Source organism: Schistocerca cancellata, chromosome 5, assembly GCF_023864275.1.
Source record: "Schistocerca cancellata isolate TAMUIC-IGC-003103 chromosome 5, iqSchCanc2.1, whole genome shotgun sequence".
Lineage (NCBI taxonomy): Eukaryota > Metazoa > Arthropoda > Insecta > Orthoptera > Acrididae > Schistocerca > Schistocerca cancellata.
In genome coordinates, this window is record NC_064630.1 from 777,563,278 (window position 1) to 777,589,032 (window position 25,755).

The following is a 25,755-nucleotide window of genomic DNA, read 5'->3' on the forward strand; positions in this document are numbered from 1 at the left end:
AAAATTGAAGTCAGTCGGTAAGCTGCTGTGAATACATTTCACTCCCTGTAGCAGGAGGAGGTTGCTCACGTAAGGATGTTGATCCAATCGTAGACATAATCATAACTGTGAACTTGTAAATTAGTGGAAATTTGTCTTGAGGAAAGTTCTTATAGAAGTTACATAGACTAATTTTATAATTAAACTTCTCACGCAACTGCCTGTCGTACTGTAGCTTTAAAAGTTGTAACCGCTGCTTGGTTTCCACATTGTTAACGTCAACTGAAAAGAGACGTGAAAAGACATTAATTTTTTCATAATCTTGGAAACGGATCTGATTCGTGGCGATCATCACAGAGTATACGAGGTGTGTTCAAAAATTCTAGAACATGTGTAATTTCACACCAATGGTGTGTTGGAGTGAAATGCAGTTGGCGTCACTGCACACGCCTGTGTTTAATGTGTAACTGCTGGAAGTTTCATTGTTGTATGTCTGTCAGTTACTGTTCAGTGCTCCATTGAGTAGAACATTGTCGCACAGCTTGCGAATTTTGAGCTAGAAGAGTTAGAGGAGCAGCATGTCGGCATTAAATTTTGCATGGAACTCGAGAAAATCTTTACAGGCACATACCAAAAGATGCAGGAAGCCTATGGTGATGAGTGCTTAAACCATACTCGGTGTTATGAATGGTACACATAGTTTAAAAATGGCCGGACGAAAGTTAAAGGTGACACTTGTTCTGGATGCCCTTTGATGCTGAAGAATCTAACATTTCAGTTGGATCATGTAATGAAATTCTGACCATGGAGCCTTGGAATGCATTGTGTTGTCGTAACGTTCACCCTATGGCTCGTGAGTAAAGACCAGAAAAACCTTCGCCTCACAATCCGTGATGAGGTTTTGGATGGCGTAAATGAGAGAAGGTCCTTCAGAGCATCATAACTGGTCATGAGACATGGTTATGATGTTGAAACAAAGGTTCAGTCTTCACCTGGGTCGGGAAAGGTTCTTGAACTCTCTCCATGTCAGGTCAAATGTCAAAACCATGCTGTTAGTTTTCTTTGACTTTGAAGGATTAGTTCATTATGAGTTCGTGCCACAGGGACGAACTGTTAATCAATGGTGATATCGGGGGTGCTGGGACACCTGCAAGAAAATGTGACAAGGAAACGGCCTGAAATATGGTGAGACAATTCATGGCTCTTGCATCACGATAGTCACGTTCATCCCTGTTGGTGCGTGACTACTGCACAAAAACTGAAACTACAGTGGTGCCTCATCCTCGATACTCTCCAGACATGGCCCCTGTGGACTTTGGAAATAAAGTTGAAAACCCTGTTGAAGGGATGAAGATTTGCAATGATAGACGAGATAAAAGAAAATTTTCAGATAGCTGTTTGCGCCATCCAACAAGAGGCGTACCAAGACTGTTCCTGGAAGCGGAAATGGTGTTGGGAGTGGTGTATCAACTGTGGATGATAGTATTTCGAAGGAGACTATGCACTAAGTGAAAGGTAACCATAGAAAAATTATGTGGTCAAAGTTGCAGAATTTTTTTAATAGGCCTTGTTTTTTGATATTGTTCAAAATGTTGCTCTGCTCTCGTCCTTAAAAGATAACTTTGAGAAATGTGCAATGTTCCCACTTCCTAGCTGTGTATTCCACAGTGTGTGTTTCATTGTAAAGCCCTGAATACAGTTGTACGTCTTTGAAATTAACATGTTCACCCTGCAGTGCTGAATTCAAAACAGTCATATGCTATGTAATGTCTCGGAGGAAGGCCAAATTTGCTATCTACTGTTTCTTCAGTTCGGCAACAGGCCTATGACTTGTCCATAAATGTATATAACCACACGAAAGTTAAAAAATCTCAAGAGGACCTTGCCTCCACTCAGATAGTGTATTTCAATATGATATGGCACATTGCCACAAGTGCTTTCTATGTCTCCCAAAAAGGCTTTAAACTAGTGAGAGCAGGACTGTGGGTGAAATTTGTTGAAAGTCAAAACAGTTGTCAGTTCCCTCATGTTCACACTTTCAGTCCGCAAATTCTCTGGATAGAGAATGTGATGTATTGCAAAAATCTAGTGTGGAACAGGCAATGATTTTACCATCTCTGGTAAAAGAACGACAAAACTGATATTTCGGCCAACCGTAAATGCTACAGCGTCCATTGACCCAGAAGTGAGATTATTCCACTACAGACTGATGTTTTCAACACTTCGACACACACGTGAGAATATTTGCCCCTTTTCTAGTGTCCGTCATGAGGACGGAAGTCCAGTAACTCTTTTGTGATTAGACCTCAATCTGCTCCCCAAATGTAAATTGCCTACTGAGCAGTGTCAGAAATGTCAGTGCACTCACCCAGCACCAAAGCAAAGGTAGAAAAAATTGTTGCGAGAACCATTACTTTATCTGAAATGTTGTTAGCTGTTTCTTGAATTCCGTGTGAAATTTTTGAACAAGAGACTCCGTCTGAAACTTCAGAAGTCTCTCAGGAGCTGTATGCACAGCTGCTCCAGACACCAAACATATCTTTATAAACTCTCATGTAGTGAAACTTGAGCATTGCTTCGATGATCTGAAAAGCAATATAACAACTTGGTCTGATTGCAGATGCATTTGTTCAGTGGTGCTCCTGAAAACAAAGTACATTTTTTCATAGTGGAAATGTTCAGGAAAATTACTCGGGTGTCAATTTTTTCCACTCGTATGGGACAAATACTTCCTTAAGTCACATCACTTATCAGGACTTCAATTTTTGCAACCTTGCTTCTCTTTCTTTGCCTTGAAAGTGTCCATAATCTTTTGCATGAAAGTGGTGTAGTGCCTTTGGAAATTGAATTTTTTCTTTGTGTTCAGAGTTTTGAAACACCCTGAGCATCTCAAGGCACCATCACATATCATAAATGTAGGCATCCTGCACTGACGTGGTGTAAAATGATTTTGGTGTCTGACTTTCACTTTGATGTTCTTAACTTGGTCATGAAGCTGCTTTTTTTTAGCTATTTAAGAAGAGTCAGTCTCCACTTACAGTGCCATGCAGTAGGTATATATGTTAAGGTTACACCAAAACTATCATTCCTCGGAAAGCATATCTCCTGAAGGCAGTTGTTTGCCCTTCCCCCCCCTGTCACATGTCACACGACAACTTCAGACGCACATTATACAATGAGTGAGCGCTTGTGGCCCTGGTGATAAGAATGCTCTTACGCACCTAGCTGCCTCCTGAACAGGTCTGACATACCCTGTATAATCATGTCTTCTTGCATTGAATGTTACGCATGGCCTTGGGTTTTCATGTTTATTGAGAAGTTAAAGGGCCAGCAGTATATAGCATTTCACCTTAGGTGAACACACAAAATGACCTTGCAAGGGGAGGGTGTGGATCGGGGCTCACAAATTGGGCTAAGACTGTGCAAGTACATGCAGTTGAACACCCCCTTAGAAGTTCCTAGAGTATCTCGTGTGATTGGGTGTAAGGGAAAGGTAACACATCTTCTAAAGATTTTAGAGTGAAGTTTGAGGAAGGATTGTTTTGTATTAATAATAAAGTATGGCATAGTGCATTGGTCATGCAAACTGACTAGCATTTCCCCAGTGTGGGTTTTGATAATCATCCTGCTACCACCACCACCAACGCAGCAGCAGCAACTAGTTCAATTATATGTAAAATTAATGTATTGGATTTAGTATAGATAGATTAATTTGTAAAAACAGTTAATTTATATAATTCAGTGAATTTTCAAATGAATGGAAAATTTCTGAACATTCTAGCAATTAAAAAAAGCAGGTAATTAACTGCTAGAAGTTATGTTTTTAGTGGGATAGTTATTAAAGGAACATTTAGAAACCTAAATTTTGTTTACAGCATTTACATTTAATGAAAGAATTTCTTGAGCAATGACATTATTCCAAAATGTGCTTCAGTGGAAAGTATACTTCATTTAAGTAAGTCTTTACTCTGTCAATTTTGATGCACACCGAATCGTTGGGACGAAAAGAGGAGCACTGAATTTATGCTGCATGATCAAATATATTTTAATTGCATATCGTCTTAATGATGATTGTCGTTGTTACAGTAATTCTAGAGAACTTTATAATCTTTGTTAGATTTTTGACTTGGCAATAGAAATATGCGTCACAGGATTGAGCAAGAAGAGTATACTTGGATGGAATGATGGTCATAGTACGCATTCCTTTGCCTTGTTCATTATGAAAGTCTCATCATACACTATCAAATCTGCTTGGCCACCCCTTGAGAATCCACCAACAGAAGAATTTGTTGTTAGCTATGTATAGTTTTAATGTTGTTTCCAAACATTTTGCATACAGCTCTTTTGTTAGTTTACCCGACTTGGAGCAAGTAACAACATTATTATATTTTTCTTCTAGTTTCTTGACAGTACCGGCAACTTGAGGACCATATCTATTGGCAGACTCTTAAGTACTTCACCGGTTAGAAAATTCTGGTTGGGTTTCAGTTTTCCAATAAAATAGGTATTCGTGGAAAATTACTAAAGACACATGGCGAGATGCTGTTCACAACTGTAGACACAGTTACAAAATGTCAGAAAACAGTTCAAATTACAAAATGTCAGAAAGGTATCATTTAAAATAATTTCTTTCTAAAGATATACAGAATGTAATTATGATTAATTAATATTTTATGTGTATAAATTGAGTTGTTGAAATATATATAAATTTTATAAATAATAGTTTAATATTGTGAGGAATAAAACAAATAGGAAAAATATAGTAGTAGTAGCAGCAATCGAACCTGAGCTGGCATATTGTCTGTCAGTGCACTTGATCACTGTCATGCCACTTACTTGACAATTGTAGCTCAAAAATCTCTTGCACTACTAAAAATCCTTATAGTGCATTTTACCTTATACTGCTTCTACTTACGTGGTTTGAGCAAAATCAGTGAGCCCATATCAAGTTGAACTCTGAGATCTGTATTGTAAAGGGTGCGTGGGTTACACACATTGTAATATAAAATGTAATAACTTGAGATATTTGTGGACAGTTCTCTTCTAGAAGTATGGTAACTCAATGTTTTGTGGGTTTGCTTGCAGCAGTTGGTACTGCTTACGCATGCACATAACATCTGTCATTCATGATAACGTGTTGGCAGCCATGTGGACTCAACAGCAGGAGGCATTTTGTTGCTTTTTCTCGCAGAGCTAAAGTCTGTTACACTGATACAATCTCTCTTGTGGTACAAGTATATACAACAACCAAGTGATGTTTCCATTTATGTAACAACAAGAAATAGTACAAGCAGCTTTGGAAACTGTTTGTTTTCAATGTAGGGCCACTATGCCAAGCACACAGTTCCAGTTTCAAAATCAGTTCAGCTAATATGTATATACTTCCACCGGAGCTCTTGTAAGTCAATCCGACAAGCAAGTAGGCAGTTAGTTAACTCATTTGATGGTACACGATGTAATTCATAAAAGGCTTATAACAATATGTTTACTTTTGTGCATTAACATACAGCTATAATCGGTGGTGGAAATATATTTGCAGAGAAAAGCACATAATGATATATATTGTGTTTTAGGCCAATAGACTAACTAGTTATTGTAGTGGTTTTGAATACGTTCACTAGTCAGGAATTTTTGACTGTTTCTTGTTGAATAGGCTGATTAGACAAAAGTTGTTTTGCAGAGGAGGGTAAATGTGTATTGAAAATGTTTTTGGATACCTCAACATGAATTTCCTAAGGGACCGAAGTTTATCTTGCATTTACCAGTAGAATAAGGTGCGGAAAAAATATTTCAATGTATGCAACTTCCGTCCGATTTCAGCAAAAAATTTCGTGACTCTGAACTATCAAACAAAATACGTATGGTCATGAATGGTGAGACATAGGTTCTATACTAAATAATTAGTCCATACACAAGTTCCATTTAACTTTGAATTTATGGCAATCATTAGATAAACAAACTTAAATCCTTTGTTTCCAAATACACGTCGCACAATATAGCGTCTCGCATAAATCTACTGCTATGCAGTATGGCACGTTCACATTACACTAAAATAATATTTTTTAAACAATAATAAGACAGTGGCAAGACATGCATATCAGACACAAATTACAAGAGACAGAAGAGTGAGTAACTGTTCGAGAATATCTCGTGCATCAAAAGAATGTGTAAAAAATGTTATTTTGTCCCCTTTTGCGCAGTGGCTTTCAAAGTCAATAGCTCACAGCATCTCTGACAGCTCTTCCACAATAAACACGTCACGTCACAGGACATTCGTTTTTTTTACATTCTCGCAACGTTATTTGCTAACTGTAGCTGTTGCCGAGCGACTGCTCGGTTAGTGAAAGATTTAAAATGATATGACAATCACATAATGTTACAGGCTTCACCTACAGGTATATGAATTGGAGCTGCATCACAAAATAGTGTCAGAACAGGCCATGACAGAAGTCGTTTAGAGTGAATTCGGCAAAAAGGGATGAAAACAAGGGGTTCCTCAATTTTTGTGTGTTTCTGAAAGGAGGCTACATTCCATACTTGTTGTGGTAAACATGCACGTTTGCTGCGTGTGAGGAACTGCATATGTGCCCCTTTCAAAATGTGGATTGTTGAAGGACAGGGTTGTAGGTCAGTTGTACTTACCAATGCCTACAGTTAATGCAGCAATATTTGTAGACATCTTGGGGCTGTATGCTGTGCCACAACTTCCTTGTGACACCTTTCAATAAGATGGTGCACCATGCCATTTTGTGAACATTGTGAGGAATTGCTTTAATCACGAGTTCCAAGATTGCTGGATTCAGAGATTGATTGCGGACTCCCTAGAACCCCAGACATCCTGTGTGTGTGTGTGTGTGTGTGTGTGTGTGTGTGTGTGTGTGTGTGTGTGTGTGTGTTGTGTGTGTGTGTGGGGGGGGGGGGGGGGTTGTGTTATCAAGAATAAATTGTACCAGACACAAGTTTGTGATATCCCAGATCTTCGCCATGACATTCGTGCAGCAGTCAGAAATGTTATGCTGCAATGCATGAGATACTTGGAGAGGAGTGGAATACAGATTAGATGCCTGTCATGCCACTAATGGTGCACATATTGAGGTGTAATACATCTGTAAAGACTTTGAGTTAACATAGTTGTGGAAACATATGATCAAAAAAAGTTACTTCTGAAGTTATTACAAGTTATATTATCATACGTTTGACCTGAACACCCTCTATAAATGCTAACCTCACACTACCATGCTGCGAAGAGGGATCATCTGTGACTGGTGTAATTTCTCAGATCACATCAGGTTCAGATGCAATCAGTAGTTCACAACCTAGTGGTATTAAAAAAAAAACTTTTGTGTTGTACAGATGAGATTTTAAAGAAGTAAATAATTAAGAAGTTGTTGCTAACCCAAAAAATATTACGTGACTTCATCTCTCTTTTTGGCTATGTAAGTAATAATTGCAGATAAATAATCTCTAAACTATAATTAGAGAAGACGTGTTTAGGTCTTGTTAGGCTTTTACACACTCATTGTGGGTGGTTCACCTCTTACAAAAACATTGTCTAGGCACAAATAACAGTAACGACACAATTCGCATCAAATTTCTAACTACGAAACAACTGCTTGAATTGCTATGGCAAGTGAAAGTGTTGAATAAGTCAAGTAGTATGCATGTGAAAGTGGATTTGTAGATATCAGGTAGTAGCACAGTGGTTGCAATCTGGAATACAGTAAAAATGCTACCAGATTCAATCCCCCATTAGTCCTCTGAATTTTTTCGTTTCACCTCTAGTAACGTTTGTTAATGTGTAAAAAGCTGAGTTGTTGATTAGATCGCAGAGTGAAACTAACACAACAGTTACTGTAGCTGCAGCTTGTGACGTGGGCAATACAACACAACTGCCAGTGGCGCCTGAAAATGGGTACGACACTAATTGTTAGGAGAGAAGTCTATGAAGAAATTCCAGTACCAACAGAAAATGAACCAAACGAGTTTCAATGCAATGAGGGCAGCACTTATGACCAGTGTATATACATGAGTTACAAAATTGGAATAAATTAAGATTTGAAAAACCTGAGTTTCTTTTCATTGCCTGTGCATTTGTTTAATTTCTGTATAGTGTTGCCATTCTTACTTGATGTTCCCCAAGCAACACTACCAATATTTTATGTTCATGCCTGAAGGACTGTAATCCTCCTGTAAAATTTGTGTTTGAGCATTGAATATTTTCTATTCTTTTTGATTTTGGGACACTGTTGACTTCCAGGATTTTATAACAGAAACCTGGATTGTGTGTTCCACATCTGTCTTTCTTGGAGGTTATTTTTAGTTTCTAAATGCGATGTATAGCTGTCACAATTAACTTACAATATTGTTCTTACCAACTCGGTGCCAATACTTGTATCATTGTTTCACTATATAGGGAAAAGATAGGTTGCTGCTCATCCATGGTGTATATGCCCCAGGTAATCCAGGAAAAACCCAGGAATTTTTTCATGTGTGAGAAAAAGGGGAAAACCTGAGAACTTTCAGAATTCTGGGAATTTTTTTATTGTAGCAATAAAACATGTAGGAAAAAATTAAAATGAAACTTCAGTTGTAAAGGAAATATACCAATTACAAGAAGACAGTACAGGCACAGCCATGTGTCAAAGGCTTTAGGACAAAGACAATGCAGTACATTGGAACACACTGCTTCCCTTCATGGCATGATGTCACAACTATTTACATTGGTTTGTTTGTGCAGTTGCCAGTAGGCTCATGCTAATGCACAGACAGTTATGTATGAGCAGTATCTACTCCCACTTCTAGCCACTAGAAGTGTGGCTGTTGGCTGTATCAAGCCGTGTGACAGTTACATTCAGGTCCAAGCTGCTGGAGAAGGCTTTGGCCAAAAACTACATTTGTCTTTCTGTCATGCTGGTCTGCAACTTGATGTTTCATCTGTATGGTGTGTAGCAATCTACCTTTTCCATACATTATTTATATTCCAACCTGGAGTTTCCTGGTTAGTCTTAATTTCTTTGTCATTGAGGAGAACAATATTTTCATTTGAAGTCTGTTGTGTATTCGTGTACTGATGTTGTGAATGAATTGTAACCTTCAGTGTTGTTTCAGTCTATTGGAACAAGGGAAAAAAAGGAATGTAATGAATAATGTTATAAACTATCTTTGATGCAGCAAATTAGTTCCAAAAATTTATTCAAATATATGAAATATACAAAACCTTGGGTTGAGAATCTGAATTGTATTAGATTCCCTCTCCCCTCCCCCTCCAATTTCATATCTTGATTACATAACTGTTTTTACAATTAATTAACCCCATTGCCTTGTTTGTGAACAAAGGAATGTTACAAAAATTTCTTTTACTTCTGGTATTGTGATTCTCATGTAGCTTCTCCTTTTTTTATGTTTTTCTCCATGTACTCTTACAGCTTTCCAAATTTTTCTCAGATCTCTTGGTGATGACTATTCTTTTTCCAGTGCACATAAAAGCAGAATTTGCCATTGTTCTAATATTTGAAAGCATTCTTTTCTTTAAGATTAGATATTTTTGCTTCTGATTGATCCTGCTCATAGACACTTCTAGAAGAAAGTGAATGATTTGTGTTTAATTTTTTTTTCTCTAGGGAGCATTACATTCTGCAAAGTGTATGATTTTCTTTAAAAGGCGTAGCTGTAAAAGTTATTAGTAATTCTTGCAAATGAATATCCTCTAGACATATTATTTCACGAGTTTGGTGTTCCTGTTTATGATGAATTTGTTAACTGTAATTGATTTTTGTTTTCCAGGCCCTGTTCTCTGGTGAAGGTTGCCCAAAATTAATTTCCTGTGAATTTGCGCACAATAACTCCTGGTATGTAACTTTCGAGTCTGATGAAGATGCTCAACGAGCTTACAGATTTTTGCGTGAAGAAGTTCGTGAGTTTCAGGTAAATAATTTACGTGTTTCAGAAACAGTTGTCTTAATATTGTGAAATTCGAGAAATCTTTGATGTAGAAGGATAATTTTTCCTCGGATAGGCTGCAACGTGCCAGTATTAATGTTGATCATCTGGTATAAGGTAAATTTCAAATTAGTTTTGTGCATTAATTAGGCTATTGGTTAAGTATTACAATTTTGGAAACTGATCAGCATACTAAAACTCACCTGGCATAGCTCTACAAAGAGACTTCGGAATCCAGTTACAATGGAGAATAGAAAGGTACAGCAAGACAGGACGGCAACTTTTATTTGCAGTGTGAAGAACAGCAAGAGTGAGTTGCAAATTCTGTTAGTCTACACATCCATTAGGCCTATGAGCATTTGTAATTATGTACACATTTGTTACGATAGGAACTATCCTGGGAAAACACGAATTATTTGCAGACAATCATCAAATATACTATGACTAAGAATATAAATGTATTACTTACTTAAAATGGTGACCACCCTATTAATAATAGGGTGTCTAAAATCATTGCATTGGCTGAATTACTATTGATATGGCAACTGCAGAAAAAATAAACCCAGTTGAGTTATTCATGGCACTGAGTATTGTTTCGCATGAATATATAATTTATTACTAGAGTTAAACATTTACTAATGTTGCAATAGTTTGGTGTCAAGTATCAGCTTAGGCGCATTAATATCAAATACTGACATTTGAGCCATTTCGTGAATAAAGCCACCTGGCTGTGTTTGATTTTTATGTTATTTAGACTTAAAAAGCTTATGCAATGAATGTTGCTTCATAAGTTTTAAGTTTTGACCTGATTATGGCAATTACTGAAATATTATAATGAATGATGTATTAGGTGCTCTATATGGCTTTATTCACAAAATTTTGACAATAATAATGTGTATTAGGGAATTTATTTCCTTTATCAGTGTGGTAAATTGTTCTTTTTTATAACGATGATTAAAATACCATATATTTAGTGGTTTGTGTAATTCATATATAATTGCCAAAGTTAATAAGAAAGGTCATTGTTAAGATAGTGCTTACTGTACTATGAGGATTATGTAAATATCTTGATGCACATTTTTACATTTCAGGGAAAGCCTATAATGGCAAGAATAAAGGCTAAACCTATGAATAGGTTACCTATTCCTCCAGTTCCTTCCATGGGTGTAGCTCTGAAAAATGGCTACAGAACACCACCTGCACTTTATGACCCTAACACGTATCAGGGGCAGCAAAGGTTTCTGTATTCAAATGGTAGTTCTGTGGCACCGAATGTAAACTTTGGAAGTCAAGTTCATGTTTATGTAAGTATATTTTATTAAAAATATACGCACATCTTAAGAGCCTGATTATAACGTAGTGTTAACTCGGGTGTCATAAGTGTGCAACAGTAACTTTTTCTGTGTATTTTTTCTTTTTTAAAGTAATTTATAAAAGATAAAGACAGAAAATACATTTTTACTATCCAGTAACAAATATGAAGGATATGTTTCTGTAGGCTTTTTTTTTCTTTTGAGTGTACTTTCAATTTTATTTTTGCATGCCTGGATCACATTTAGAGGATAATCCTGATTACTGTGCTTACCTGTCAAATGATTTTGTTATCTAGACAATATAAAAAGGGAGTCTCATTACAGAAAGGAATTCCTGTTAAGAATTTTCAGTTTGCTTTTAATCCATTATTTGTAAGACATTTAAACATTTTTATACATGTATCTTACGTATCCAGGCCCTCAGGCTCTGCAGACCGCTAGCTGTTTCTTTCCTGTCTGTTTTGTGCTTATTCTTCCCAGTGTCTTCAACCCCCAGGGCTGCCATTTCCCTCGCCAGCTCATCCACCCACCACAGAGTTGGTCATCCGGTGGGGTGTGGTGTGGTTTCCCCTAAAGTGCATTCTTCACCAGTCTTTCCTCTAGCATATGGGCTACATGGCCCACCCACTAGGTTCTTCTACTCTTCAGTTTCTGTAAAATTGCTGGTGGCATCAAGAGGTAGATCCCGTTGTCCTTCCTTCATTCTCCTTTATCTAAGAGGTATCTTTGTATCTTTCTCATTGCTCTTCTTTCAAATATTAATAGTTTTTGAACTGTACATCTCATCTTGGTGTTCGTTGATATTGATTTTGAGCTCAATGTCTCACTGAGCAGGGTGTATATGCCCCAGGAAATCTGGGAAAAACCTGGGAAATGTTTCGTCCAGGGAAAAAACTTTTTATACTTTTGATTGGTAAAAACAAATACTCAGCGTTTTACTTAAGCCCGCTTCTCCATAATAATACTGCAGCAGTAAAACATAAACAAGGGAATAATGCCAAAATAAAAGATCTAGTCATAAAGAAAATGTGCTATTTGCAACATAAAAGCATAGTGCACAAAAGTGTCTGCCAACACCAGAATGTCAGAGACTGTAATATTTTGTAGCAACAAACGGCTTTGAATATGCCTTTCTCGTGGGCCTTGATTCAATGAGTGTAGTGAGGGCATGCTATATTGGCTTTTCGCGCAGAATACTGGTGAAAAGGCATAACGTCATTAGGAATATGGGAAGCGAGAAGTGGGATGCAAGACCATTGCACGTGCATTGTAAATGCAAGCAATTTTCCAGACCACTGCGTTGAAATAAATAGAATCCAGTTACTTGTTAGTTATTCTTTCTGGTTAATTTTTAGTACTATAACCAAAAGTAGAAATAGTTGTGCCACTGCTGAATACAGAAATACTTTGTACAAAACTGGATCTTATTTGCCATCGATTTCTCTAAGAGAACTATAGTGCAAATGAGTGGACACTGTAAAAGAAATGATTCTGTTAATGAGAATAATGCAGGGATTTATTGAGGTCATTTTGTTCCTGAAGATTATGAATGGGACTTTAAAAAAGGAGCTTTTGTAGTTTTCTTTGAAAAGATAATTTAAGGGATGACTTTTCGTCATCAGAAAAATATTACAGATTGGCATGGAGATGCATCAAAGGTTGTCAAAAGCTCCAGCAGATAGATAATTGCCAGATATTCATCCTCTCAACTCGTTTCTATGTATTATCGCCTTTGGAATTATTAGATAGCCAATGTGAAAAGAGAAGAGTATACGGTCTGCTTTAGAAGCTGTACCTTTGAAGAAAATTAAATTAAGTCAGTCGACCAGCACAGGAGTAATTCTTGAGCTAGAGGTTACTGCAAAACGTGAAATACCGTATTTACTCGAATCTAAGCCGCACTTTTTTTTTCGGTTTTTGTAATCCATAAAACCGCCTGCGGATTAGAATAGAGTGCAAAGCAAATGGGAGTTCTGAAAAATGTTGGTGGGTGCCGCCACAACTAACTTCTGTCGTTGAATATATGTAGCGCTACACAGGCATGCTTTGTAGGCACAAAGATAAATACTGGCACCAAAACCTCTGCGTCAGTAAATAAGACGAGCCTTTTTCCTCCGCCCAGAGTTTTGACCACTGCATTTTGGTACATTATCCAACGAAGTAAATACAATTTCTGTATTGTTGAGCTTCGAATGTAGCAGCATTTCAATGTACTACGAAAATCAAACTGGCAAGACTGTTTGGGATGTTTGTCAATATGGCCAACTCTACGTTCAGAATTTTTTCCTACCTGTGAGAAGGAACTTTCATGAATTATGAATCATATGCAGTATTCTCTTCGCCATAAGATTAATACGAATATAAACATTTTGCCATGTATTGTTTCGTGTTTGCTACTATCTCATTTAAATCCTGTCTGCCTAATAAACTACGAAACTAGAGTGAGACAACAGCAAACGCGGAAGAATATGCGTATCGTGTCATGTTTATATTCATATTATTCTTACGCCTAATAGTGATAGTCAGAAATGAAGCACGGCAACGGATTAGATTTTTAAATCCAAGATGACTCTAATTTCTGTGCAGAATGTAATTAACTAAAGAGGCGCCTGGAAAGATTTTCAAACGGAGAAAAATTTTCGCTAAAACTTCGTTCAGATCATCATCTATCATATGCAGAACATCATCTATCATACGCAGTCTATTATTTGGTTCTTGTTGATCATTATCAAAGAAAGTAGTAGTGTAAGTAACAACAAATGTTTCGCTAATGAGATGATTCTATTTTTTATTTGTAAGCGGCGGTAGCGCGCACAAAAGCAAGCCATGCCGTGAGCGGCGACAGACCGTAAACACACACTATCAGAATGTGACAATCAATGCATGACACAGTACAGTAATGCATTTTCAGCTTAGAGTGACGTAAACACCTATAACAAATAAAGCGGCACTTATCAGATCAAAGAAAAATAAGCAATCAATTCAAACCAGACGAAGCACGTGAAAATGGAAGGATATCCATATAAATACGGACGGAGCGCCTGACTTGTAGCAATGGCTACCTGGTAAACCTTAACTGCTAAGCTTACGACTCGAACCAAACTACTGTAGCTGTATCGTCATTCATTCGACCTAAATTGTGTCTCGTATTACAATTAGACGAACTTTGTTTCGATTTGGAGGTGCGACCTAAAACTTTTCTCTCCCCCTTGAATTTAGAGTCTCATTTTTCAGGTGCGGCTTAGATTTGAGTGCGGCTTAGATTCGAGTAAATACGGTAGAGAGATAGAAAACTAAGGGAGAAAACTGTGGATAGGAGTAACAGGATTCTGCAAGCAAAGTGGAACAGTGGGTAGCACACTGGATTCCTATTCTGAAAGACTACGGTTAAAATCTGCATCCGGCCATCCTGATTCAGGTATTCTGTGATTTACCTAAAACTCTTCAAGCAAATGCTGGGATGGTTCCTCTGAAAGGTCATGGGGGACTTTCTTCCTCATCCTTCCTTAATCCGATGAGACTGATTATTGCGCTGTTTGGTCCCCTCCCCGAAACCAACCACCCAACATGTGCTTCTACATCTACATCAGTACTCTGCATTGCACAATTCCCCGACGGAGGGTTAATCCGACAACCTTCAAGCTATTTCTCTAGCATTCCACTATCAAACCAGCACACAGAATAATGAGCATTTAAATCTTTTTCCTTGTGAGCTCTGATTCCTCTTACTCCAATGAGCACTTCACCATGTGTAGATGAAAATAAAAAAAAAAAATATCTTATTTTGGGGAGAAAGATAGTGACTGAAATTTCACGAGAAGATTCTACTGCAATGAAAACACGTTCGTTTTAATGATTGTCACCCTAATCTGCATATCATATTTGTGAACTCTCCCCTATTTCGTGATAATACCAAACAAACTGCCCTCCTTCGAACCTTTTTTATGTCCTCTGATAATTCTATTTGGTGCGGATCCCACACCACACAGTATTTCTTCAGAAGGGTCTGAGCAAGCATAGTGTAAATGGTCCTTTTAGTAGACCTGCTGCATTTTATAAGTGTTACACCAATAAATCACAGTCCATAGTTTAAAAGATCTACTCGCCAAGCAGTGGCTGGACATACACGTAAGACTGTTGTGATTGGCAAGCTTTCAGAGCCAGTGGCTCTTTCAGCAGAAGGGTTGAAGGGGAAGGAAGGAGGGTGAAGGAAAATGGCTGGAGAGGCCTAGAAAAGGGGGTAGACTTGGAAAGTCACCCAGAACCACAGGTCGGGCGAGACTCACCGTATGGGATGAGAAGATGGTTCTGGGTGACTTTCTTGAAATCTACCCCTTTTCCTATGCCTCTCCAGCCCTTTTCCTTCACTCTTCTTCCTTTACTTAGACCATTCTGCCTGAAGGAGGAGCCACTGGCTCTGAAAGCTTGCCAATCACAACAGTCTTGTGTGTGTGTGTGTGTGTGTGTGTGTGTGTGTGTGTGTGTGTGTGTGTGTTTTGCTAATTAGCTCATTACGATTGATTCTCAGAGTGTTTGCACAAGTTACCTGTTGCATGTATTGATAACCACAGTCCCATTTCATCAACATGCTGTCTGTGACTTCTGATTAGCTGGTCACACTAGCGGAGTTTCGCGATAGGCCAAAACCGCGGGCCATTTCTGTGGGTATCCTCGTGGGTCGGACCTGCTCATCTGAAGCCCTTTATTTCCTCCTAATATTTAGGTCCTGCCCATTAGGCCTAACACCCCCCCCCCCCCCTCTCAGGTGGGGGGGGGAGGAGTCCTCGCCACTCCGTGGGGGGGTTCATGCTTGGCTACCATGGGGCCCCAGCCTTTGCAGCATTTTTTCCCTTCCCTGCTGCATGTCTAGTCTGGTTATGCTTTTTTCCCCTCCCTTGGGAACATGTCTGGGATGTTATTGGGAATGTTCTGCATTGATGGAAGAACAGTCACACTTTTGTTTTTCACTCCCTTTTCCTTCCTTTGTTTCCTTTGTCCTCTCATTCCTCCTCTTCAGCGTTTGAGGTTCATTTCTTCTTCTTCTTCTTTTTCTTCTCCTCCCGGTGCGCTCCTGAAGGCCAGCCCATGCATCTGACGCGTTAACAGGTGACTTAGTAACACACAATTCACAGCCCCGGGTCGACAGGTAGGGTTCACACGTACCCCCAGGTACAGGCCAGGTCCAAGGAGGGGTGATTTCCTGAGCTGCAACCTTCCCAAATTGCCAATTGGTCCCTCTGTCAGGTGTTCGGGATGTGTGACCTGAGGTGTGAACAGTCACCTGAGGCGGGTGCGTCCCTTTGTGAAGGGAGCCCCCAGTTGGAAGCAGTGTGCCATTGGAGGCGTTGGCAATTGGGGAATTTTCTTGCAGTGAGTGAATCATCTTGCCAATCAACATCTAAGAAACATAAACATAATGAGGCTAATGATCAAAGACCCTTCCCACTGCGCACGGTTCCTTGTGGTGTCACATACTCAAGACAGTCAGTCCTTCGCCCACGTAAATCCATGTATTATTCAGAAAGGTGTTGATGAAATTGCCGGCCCTGTGAGATCCTGCTCTTGTTTATGGAATGGCACTTTGCTTTTGGAGACTACTTCTGATACTACTGCTTGCCACCTTGCTTGTCCATTGCTATCCTCTTAGTGTCTAGGCCCATAGAACTTTGAATTCTACCCATGGCGTTATTTACATCAGGCTGCTTGACGGTCTAACAGAGGCCGAAATCCAATCTTACCTCTCTGATCAGTGTGTCATTGCTATCCATCGTGTAATCCATCGTCTCCTTAGTGCCTATCCACACTCTTTCCCTATTCTTTGATAGTGGTGCTGCCATTGAAGATCGAAGCAGGCTATGAAATTATCACAGTCCAGCTGTACATTCCAAACCTGATGGGCTGCTACATGTGTCACTGTTTCAATCACACTAGAACGTCTTGTCGAGACCCAGCAAAATGTGTAACTTGTGGTAGGGGTGCACACGAGCAATTGTCTGCCTCCATCTCCCCGGTGTGTCAACTGTAATGGCGTTCATGCCGCGTTTCCTCAGGATTGTCCCATGTATCTTGATGACCATGCTGTCTAAGAGATCCTGGTAAAGAAAAGTGTCCTAACCAATCGCTTGAAAGTTACTGGCTAGTCACAAACCCTGTGTTCTTCCGTCTGGCACCTATACTTCTGTTCTCGTTTCCCCTCACTCCTTGAAGGACATGGCCAAGCAGACATGCAACCGCAAATTCCTGGCCGGCCTCCGTTCCAAATTTCTGGCCTGACAGTTGCAGACGATGTTATCGTGGACTCTATTGCTATCTCCAACACATTGGGCCACCTTTTTGCAGAAGTTTCATGCTCTTCCCACTATCACCCTGCCTTCCTCCATCGGAAAAGAGTGGAGGGGGCTCGGGCGATACCCTTCTCCTCTCCCCATCGTGAGTGCTACAATGTCACCTTAACTATGAGGAGCTCGATCGTGCTTTCAGTTCATCCCGATCATCCACCCCAGGGCCAGATGACATCCACATTCAGATGTTGCAGCACCTTTCTCTTGCGGGCAAGCATTTTCTGCTTAACACTTTAAACTGCATCTGGCCAGAGGGCACATTACCTGGACACTGGCGCAAAGCCACCGTCATACCCATACCTAGCCCAGTAAGGACTGAAACCTTCCTTCTAGCTACTGCCCCATCTCTCTTACCAGCTGCGTTTGCAAGGCGAGGGAACATAAGATTCATGCCCGGCTGGTATGACGACTCAAGTATCATGATTTACTGATTAATGTACAGTGTGGATTTGAGCGCACGGGGTTCTGCAGTTGACCATCTAGTTACTTTGTTCACCCATGCCATGAATGGCAGTCTGCGGAAGTCCTGGTCTATGGCCGTGTTTTTCTATTCGGAGAAGGCCTAAGATACCTGCTGGAAAACTAGTATCTGTACTCTTTACACGTGGGGCTTCCACAGCTGCCTGCCCATTTTCCTTCAGGCATTTTTGAAAGATACAGTTTTCAAGGTGCGTGTGGGTTCTGCCTTGTCGGACGCCTTTATCCAGAAAAACGCTATGCCTCAGGGTTCTGTCCCGAGAGTCGTCCTCTTTGCTATCGCCATTAACCTATAATGGTCTGTCTCCTGCTGGGCATGTCCAGCTCCCTTCTTGTTGACAATTTTTCCATCTATTGCAGTTCTCAATGGTCCTGTCTCACTGAGCGGCATCCTCAGCAATGTCTTCATTGTCTTTACTCCTGGAGCATCAACAATGGCTTTCCCTTTTCGACTGACAAAACCATCTGTATGAATTTCTGGCAACACAAGTGGTTTCTCCTACCATCTTTACAACTTGGGCCTTTTGCCCTTTCATTCATTGAAACTACGAAATGCCTGGGGCTCATGTGTGATAGGAAACACTCTTGATCCTCCCATGGGTCTTACCTGGCAGCCCACTGTATGCAGTTCCTCAATGTCCTACGTGTCATCAATGGCACTTCCTGGGGTGCCAATCGAACCACCCTCCTCGGTTTGTATCGGTGCCTTGTCTGTTCGAAACTCGACCATGGGTGCTTTTTTATGCATCTGCACTCCCATCCCTCTTATGCAGTCTCAACACTATTCACCATCGTGGCATCTGTTTAGCCATGGGTGCTTTTTATGCTAGCCCAGTTTAGAGTCTGTAAGCTGAAGCTGCTGGACTACCACTGTCCTACTGCTGTGACTTTCTCCTCAGCATGTATGCATGCTGTTTGTCTGCCATGTGTGGCCACCCATCCTTTGCCTCCTTTAGTGATTCCTTTGATCACCACTATGGGGCATGTCACTCTTCTGTGTTACCTCCTGGAGTCCACTTTCTGCACTAGCTACGGCGGTTTAACTTCACACTACCTGCAATTTTTCCAGTGGGTGTGAACCCATCACCAACTTGGCTTCATGAAGCGGTCCGTGTTAACGTTGGCGTTCATTCGCTTCCTGATGATGCTACTCCAGCCTTGGTTTATCGCGTTAAGTTTCACGACCACTGCATGGAACTTTGCGATAGTACCTTTGTATACACTGATGGCTCTAGAGTGGGGTTGGGTGTGCCTTCATCATTGGCACCCATGTCTTTCGATATCAGCTTCCAGCACACTGTTTAGTATTTAAAGCCAAGCTCTTTGCCTTGTTTCAGGCCACAGAGTACATCCAGTGACTCAGCCTTTTCAATTGTGTCCTCTGCTCAGACTCTGTGCCCTTCAAAGTCTGTGTGCTGTACACCACCCATCCCTTAGTACAGTGGGTCCAGGAAAACTTCTCACTTGCTCATTCTTGGTGGAGCCAGTGTGATGTTTCTGTGGGTTCCTGGTTATGTCGGTCTGCCAGAAAATGGGGCTGCTGCCAAGGCTGCAGTCCTTGTACCTCAGCCCGCAAGTACCTTTATTCCCTCCAGTAATCTCTGTATTCTTGCCTGTTAAGAGGTGGTGTCCCTTTGGAATTGCCAATGGTCCTCCCTTAACAGGCATAAGCTTCGGCTTATTAAGCCTCTCGCAGCAGCTTGAATGACCTCCTCTCGGCCCTCCCGCTGGGTGGAGGACATTTTAATTTTGTTGTCTATTGGGCACTGCCTTTTTAGCCATCATCATTTGCTAAGTGGCGCTACCTCACCACATTGCATCCCAGTTTTAACTGTCTGCCACTTACTGTTGGAATACCCATTTTTAACCGTTTGCATTCCCACTTGGGTTTGCCATCTGATTTATCGGCCGTTTTGGCAAATGAAGCGTGGATTGTCGACCGCATTTTACTTTTTATGCACCATAACAGTATGGCGAAGGCTATTTAATTTTTAGTTTTGTACCTCCGCTTCTATATGGTGTCCTTTTTAACCCTTTTTCCCAGAGCCTGTTTTTAGGTGTCTTCTATTAAGTCAGTTGGGACTGATGTATAGTTGTTTTTTAACTTGGGTGTGTATGACCCCAGTTGTTTTTTGTGCCCTGAACCAAAACAAAACAAAAGCCCATCCGATCTATCTCACCAACTTGCCTGCTGGCCAGACCTGTTTGTGTATGAAGTAATGCTGTGGATTTTCATGGTTTATCCATGGACCCAGGACTGCAGTGCTGCTCAGCAGACCAGAGGCCACGGGCAATGGATTTCAGAAATTGTAACTGTCTAACCACAAGTACGTTGCAAGGTGTGGTGTTTAGAGACATTTATTTATTCTAGTACATTGTGGCACTTTGAAAGTAGTTTATATATCAGAAAGTATAGACAATAAGAAGAGGAGAATTGTGGCAGTAGCTGGCAGATGTATGTATTCAAATATTTCTCGGAGGAAAAATCACATAATACGTGTAAAATATTAGGTGTAACACAGTGAGTAATGACTGACAGTAATGAACGTAGTAGGACCAACATTTTATTGTGATACAGAAGATGATTTCAATGACAATGCTTTCCAAAATGCATCACGAAGTTGTTTGTCTACAGGTGGTGAAGAACCATCATTAGAATAAGACATATAAACAGACAAGCCGAAACAGGAAACCTAAAAAAATTGCCTCAAAAAATCTTTAGTGGCTTGCATCATGCTCATTCTGAACTACAGTTTGTATTTGTGAACACAAGATGTTTTCCCTCTTCATAGTAAGTCTTGGAAGGTGCCTGTCATTATAACATAAATGTTCATGTAATAATTTTAGATTTAAGTGATGTTTAATAATGTGCATCAACACTTTACAACATACAGTACGTGAGTCTGGAACTCTTGCGGACCGCAGTTGAAAGTGTTCAGAGGCCGCCCACAAGCAGGAGCCCTTAGCAGTATTCCTGCTGACGACATACACATTAGGCAATGGCAGTGCTATCCCCTGGAAGGGCCTACCTGATGGTTTTCAGTTGCATTGGAGTGTGATGTCACAACTGTTTACATTTCTAACAGGTTGTGGGAAAATATTGTAAATGGTCGTTTCAAAAGCATTTTATATCCGAGTACGTTGCCTTTTACGCAAGATGAATTTTGTTGTGTGAGAATGTGAGATGAATTTCTTAAAGGGTTGACTTAGAGCAGGAGAGGCACCATAGGATATTTTTAATTTTCACTGTCTATACTTTTACAAATAAATTGATAAAACTTTGTCAGCATGACCAAGGAGTCAGGATTCACCCAAAGCAGTGGAAGTTCAAAAGCATAACAAAATAATTTTTTTACATTTGAAATTTCATTGTTTTTCACTTTTGCATTTGTTGCTATAGGTACCCTTTTCTTCATAAGTGAGATTCTTCGATGAATTTTGTGCTGCTTATTAAACACAAACTCCTACATGCAAAACTTTATCATTTTCCAAATCTATTAAAAACTGTAGTAAACATTGAAATTTTTAACTTCAAAATTTTAGTTTTTTTTCTAAACATGAAGTTTAAAATGTAATAACTCATTCATTTTTTCATAAATTACATAAATTGTAGAGTTTCATACTACACCTGTAAGTATGGTTTGTATGTTGTGCAAAATTCATCAAAGAATCTCTTACTTATGAAAAGTGTAACTATAGCGACAAATGCAGCCAGTAGTAAGTGAAAAAAGATGAAATTTCACATGTAAAAAAATTACTTTGCTTTTAAACTTCCATTGCTGTAAGTGTGAACCCTGAATCCTTCCTGGTCATCCAGACAAATCTTCATGAATTTATTTTGAAAGTATACACAGTGGAAATTAAAATGCCCTGTGGTGCCTCTCCTCTGGATCTTGTGGGACATGATGGTCGAGCACTTGTTATAGTGCACCAGGCGAGACGCCTCGGCCACAGTGCGCTCAAAAATGTCATTCACGAAGCTGTTCATGATGCTCATCGCCTTCGACGAGATGCCCGTGTCAGGGTGCACCTGCTTCAGGTCCTTGTAGATGTAGATGGCATAGCTCTCCTTCTTCTTCTCCTTCTCCTTCTTCTTCTTCTTCTTCTTCTTCTTGTCACCCTTCGAAATATTCTTCTGTGCCTTGCCAGCCTTCTTGGCGGCATTCCCGCTAGTCTTCGGCGGCATCTCGAACGTACACGCAACACAACAGCAACGGCAACAGCAAGCTATCAGAGTATGTTGCCTTTCACGCAAGATGAATTTTGTTACGTGTGAGAATGTGAGATGAATTTCTTAAGGGCAGGAGAGGCACCACAGGATATTTTTAATTTCCACTATCTATACTTATTCATAAAACTTTGTCAGCATGACCAAGATTTCAGGATTCAGTGTTACTGTCTGTCAAAACTTCTCAATGAACAATGAGATCCAGCCACTTAAAAAAACTTCGAACCCAGAAGACCAGCCATTTATGCCAATATTTAAAATTTTACTGGCACATTTAATCAGCGTTGTAGGTAAAATCTTCTGTCATTGTTGAAAGGAAAGTGAGAGTATTAGTTGAGGACAAATTGGATGAAAATCAGTGTGGGTTTAGGCCTCTTAGAGGTTGTCAGGACCAGATCTTTAGCTTACGGCAAATAATGGAGAAGTGTTATGAGTGGAACAGGGAATTATATCTATGCTTTATAGATCTAGAAAAGGCATATGACCAGGTTCCTAGGAGGAAGTTAGTCTGTTCTAAGAGATTATGGAATAGGAGGCAAACTTTTGCAAGCAATTAAAGGTCTTTACATAGATAGTCAGGCAGCAGTTAGAGTTGACGTTAAATGGAGTTCACGGTTCAGAGTAGTTTCAGGGGTAATACAAGGCTGCAACCTGTCTCCACAGTTCATATTATTTATGGATCATATGTTGAAAACAATAGACAGGCTGGGTGAGATAAGATGTGTGAACACAAAATAACCAGTCTCGCATATGCGGATGACTTAGTTGTGATGGCAGATTCGATTGAAAGTTTGCAAAGTAATATTTCAGAGCTAGATCAGAAATGTCAGGACTATGGTATGAAGGTTAGCATCTCCAAAACGAAAGTAATGTCAGTGGGAAAGAGATATAAACGGATTGAGTGCCAAATAGGAGGAACAAAGTTAGAACAGGTGGACGGTTTCAAGTACTTCGAATGCATATTCTCACAGGATGGCAACATAGTGAAAGAACTGGAAGAGAGGTGTAGCAAAGCTAATGCAGTAAGTTCTCAGCTACGATCTACTCTCTTCTGCAAGAAGGAAGTCAGTACCAAGACTAAGTTATCTGTGCACCGTTCAATCTTTCGACCAACTTTGTTGTATGGGAGCGAAAGCTGGGTGGATTCAGGTTACCTTATCAATAAGGTTGAGGTTACGGATATGAAAGTAGCTAGGATGATTGCAGATACTAGTAGATGGGAACAGTAGCAGGAGGGTGTCCACAATGAGGAAATCAAAGGAAACCTGGGAATGAACTTATAGATGTTGCAGTCAGGGCGAAGAGGCTTAGATAGTGGGGTCATGTTACAGGCATGAGAGAAGCAAGGTTACCCAAGAGACACATGGGTTCAGCAGTAGAGGGTAGGTGGAGTTGGGTAGACCAAGGAGAAGGTACCTGGATTCGGTTAAGAATGATTTTGAAGTAATAGGCTTAACATCAGAAGAGGCACCAATGTTAGCACTGAATAGGGGATCGTGGAGGAATTTTCTAAGGGGACTATGCTCGAGACTGAACGCTAAAAGGCGTTATCAGTCTTGGTGATGGTGATGGTGATATTTATGTTATCTTAAAGCAAACACATGCTTAAAAAAGAAAAAGTTAAAAGATTAGCTTTTATATTTATTTTTGTTGTTTCATAGACTACAAACTATGCAATAATGATGGCAAGAAGTATAATTATGCTTAAAAAGAAATGGTGTGAAGTGAGTTTTTGAGCAGTTTCACCCATAATTGCTTTTTCTTTAGAAAAGTTGAAATTATATTGTTACTTGACTGGGGCAAAAAAGTGCATTTTCACCTGGGGAAAAAGTACAGTTTTAATTGGGTTATCTCGGATGACCCCCTCCCTCCCTAAAAAATTATATTGAGAACCCAACTCTTTAAGGCTTCATATTTGTTGTTCGAATATCCTCATATAGGTTTGGCAAGTTGTCTGTGAAAGCTAAGTAATCTATCCTAATATCGGTTCAACTTTAAGATCTGATTTAACTTTTGCCACTGTGATTACTTTTCTAAGACACAGTTAAAAAGCAATGCAGAGAGTCCATCTTGTCTCACACATTGTGAGCTGAGTGGTAGTGAAAGTATCCACCACAGAGAAGCAGAGAGGAAGTGTTCACGATAAAAATGCTATTGACAACATGGATAAATGTGTGTGTAGGCAGCAATTCCTGTGCTATTATGAAAATTCAAAGGAACACTAGCTTGCAGAATGTTAGTTTCTGTCAAGTAATAATTCTGTCATTAAAGAATTATATTAAGTGTATGAACATTTGAATGTCCTGAGTGAAGATAAAATCTTATCAATCCGTTGAGTGTCTAATTCTATGGAAGTATACAGAGTTACTCTAATGGGAACAGTATCAGTTTTCCACTGACATCATGGTTTGCAAGTACAGATAAAAGTAAAGTGTGTCATTATTCCTTTGAAGTGCATTGTCACAGCTGCTGATGTAATTATCCAGCAATTTCTGAATCTGGATATTGCCTAATGTTGTTAATCTGTTTCTCGAGATACATTTAAACATATTTATTTTTTTCTCTCAATTTGCTGAAAGTTGAGAGCAAGGCAACAGGCATGATGTTGTAAACATACAGGGTGTCCAGGTTAGAGATATAGAAAGAATGTTTGTTTATATTTCAGTATTTAGTAAAGTTTATAACTTCATTTGCACAATATTATATGCAGGAGCTTAAATATTTTGACATGTTTTGCTACTACAGTTCAATGTGGGCACCGTTTGCAGCTTGACAGATACCGAAACTGTACTCCATGTTCGTAAGCATGACAGGTAGTGCAACCTCCACTGCAGTGTAGATCGGTATTCTCAAATCTGCCAGATCTTGTACCTTCATTCCTTTGAAAAAGTCCTTAATAAATTGCCACGCACCAAAATCCAGTGTCTTGTGAAACAATATGGTAACATCCCCATGGTAGTGGGATGGAGCACCATCCTTCTGGAAAAGGACATTGGGAGGCATCTGCGGAGCTGCATAGTTAGCGAGCGTGTTGAGATAGGTGTGGCCTGTCACTGTAGACTGCATAAAAAAATGATTGATCACAGCAGGTTCATGTAATCCCATCCATACATTAAATTTTGGTGTGTCCATTTTGTGCTCGGTCACTTCTCATGGCATCACACTTACCCATATTAGGTAGTTACGTAGTTACCTTTACGTATCTTGGAGGTAGATTCATCACTCATCACTGAACAGCTCTGCATTGAGGTCGTTATTGTTTTCATCTACATGATGCAACATTTCAACAGCAAAATCATACTGTCTGGTGATCCTCAGACTTAATATGATGAGGAACTTTGAGTTAGTAGGCATGCAACTGGAGATATTCATGTGCCCAATCCATGCACTATGGATCAGGGACGACTAATTCCCTACTAGCTGTGTGATGGATTTACACGAGCTTCTAGCTAGTGCTTCACACACATTCCACGACCTT

The 25,755-nt window shown here is 39.8% G+C and overlaps 1 protein-coding gene across 8 annotated transcripts in view; it reads left to right on the plus strand.

The window, feature by feature from the left end:
• LOC126188132 (la-related protein Larp4B) overlaps positions 1-25,755 on the plus strand; it is a 382,619-nt gene that overhangs the window by 309,487 nt on the left and 47,377 nt on the right. For all 8 annotated transcript variants that reach the window (XM_049929613.1, XM_049929620.1, XM_049929614.1 and 5 more), the window contains 2 exons: positions 9,763-9,903; positions 11,010-11,222. In XM_049929613.1, coding sequence (XP_049785570.1) covers positions 9,763-9,903; positions 11,010-11,222 — 354 coding nt within the window. The remainder of the gene's footprint in view (positions 1-9,762; positions 9,904-11,009; positions 11,223-25,755) is intronic.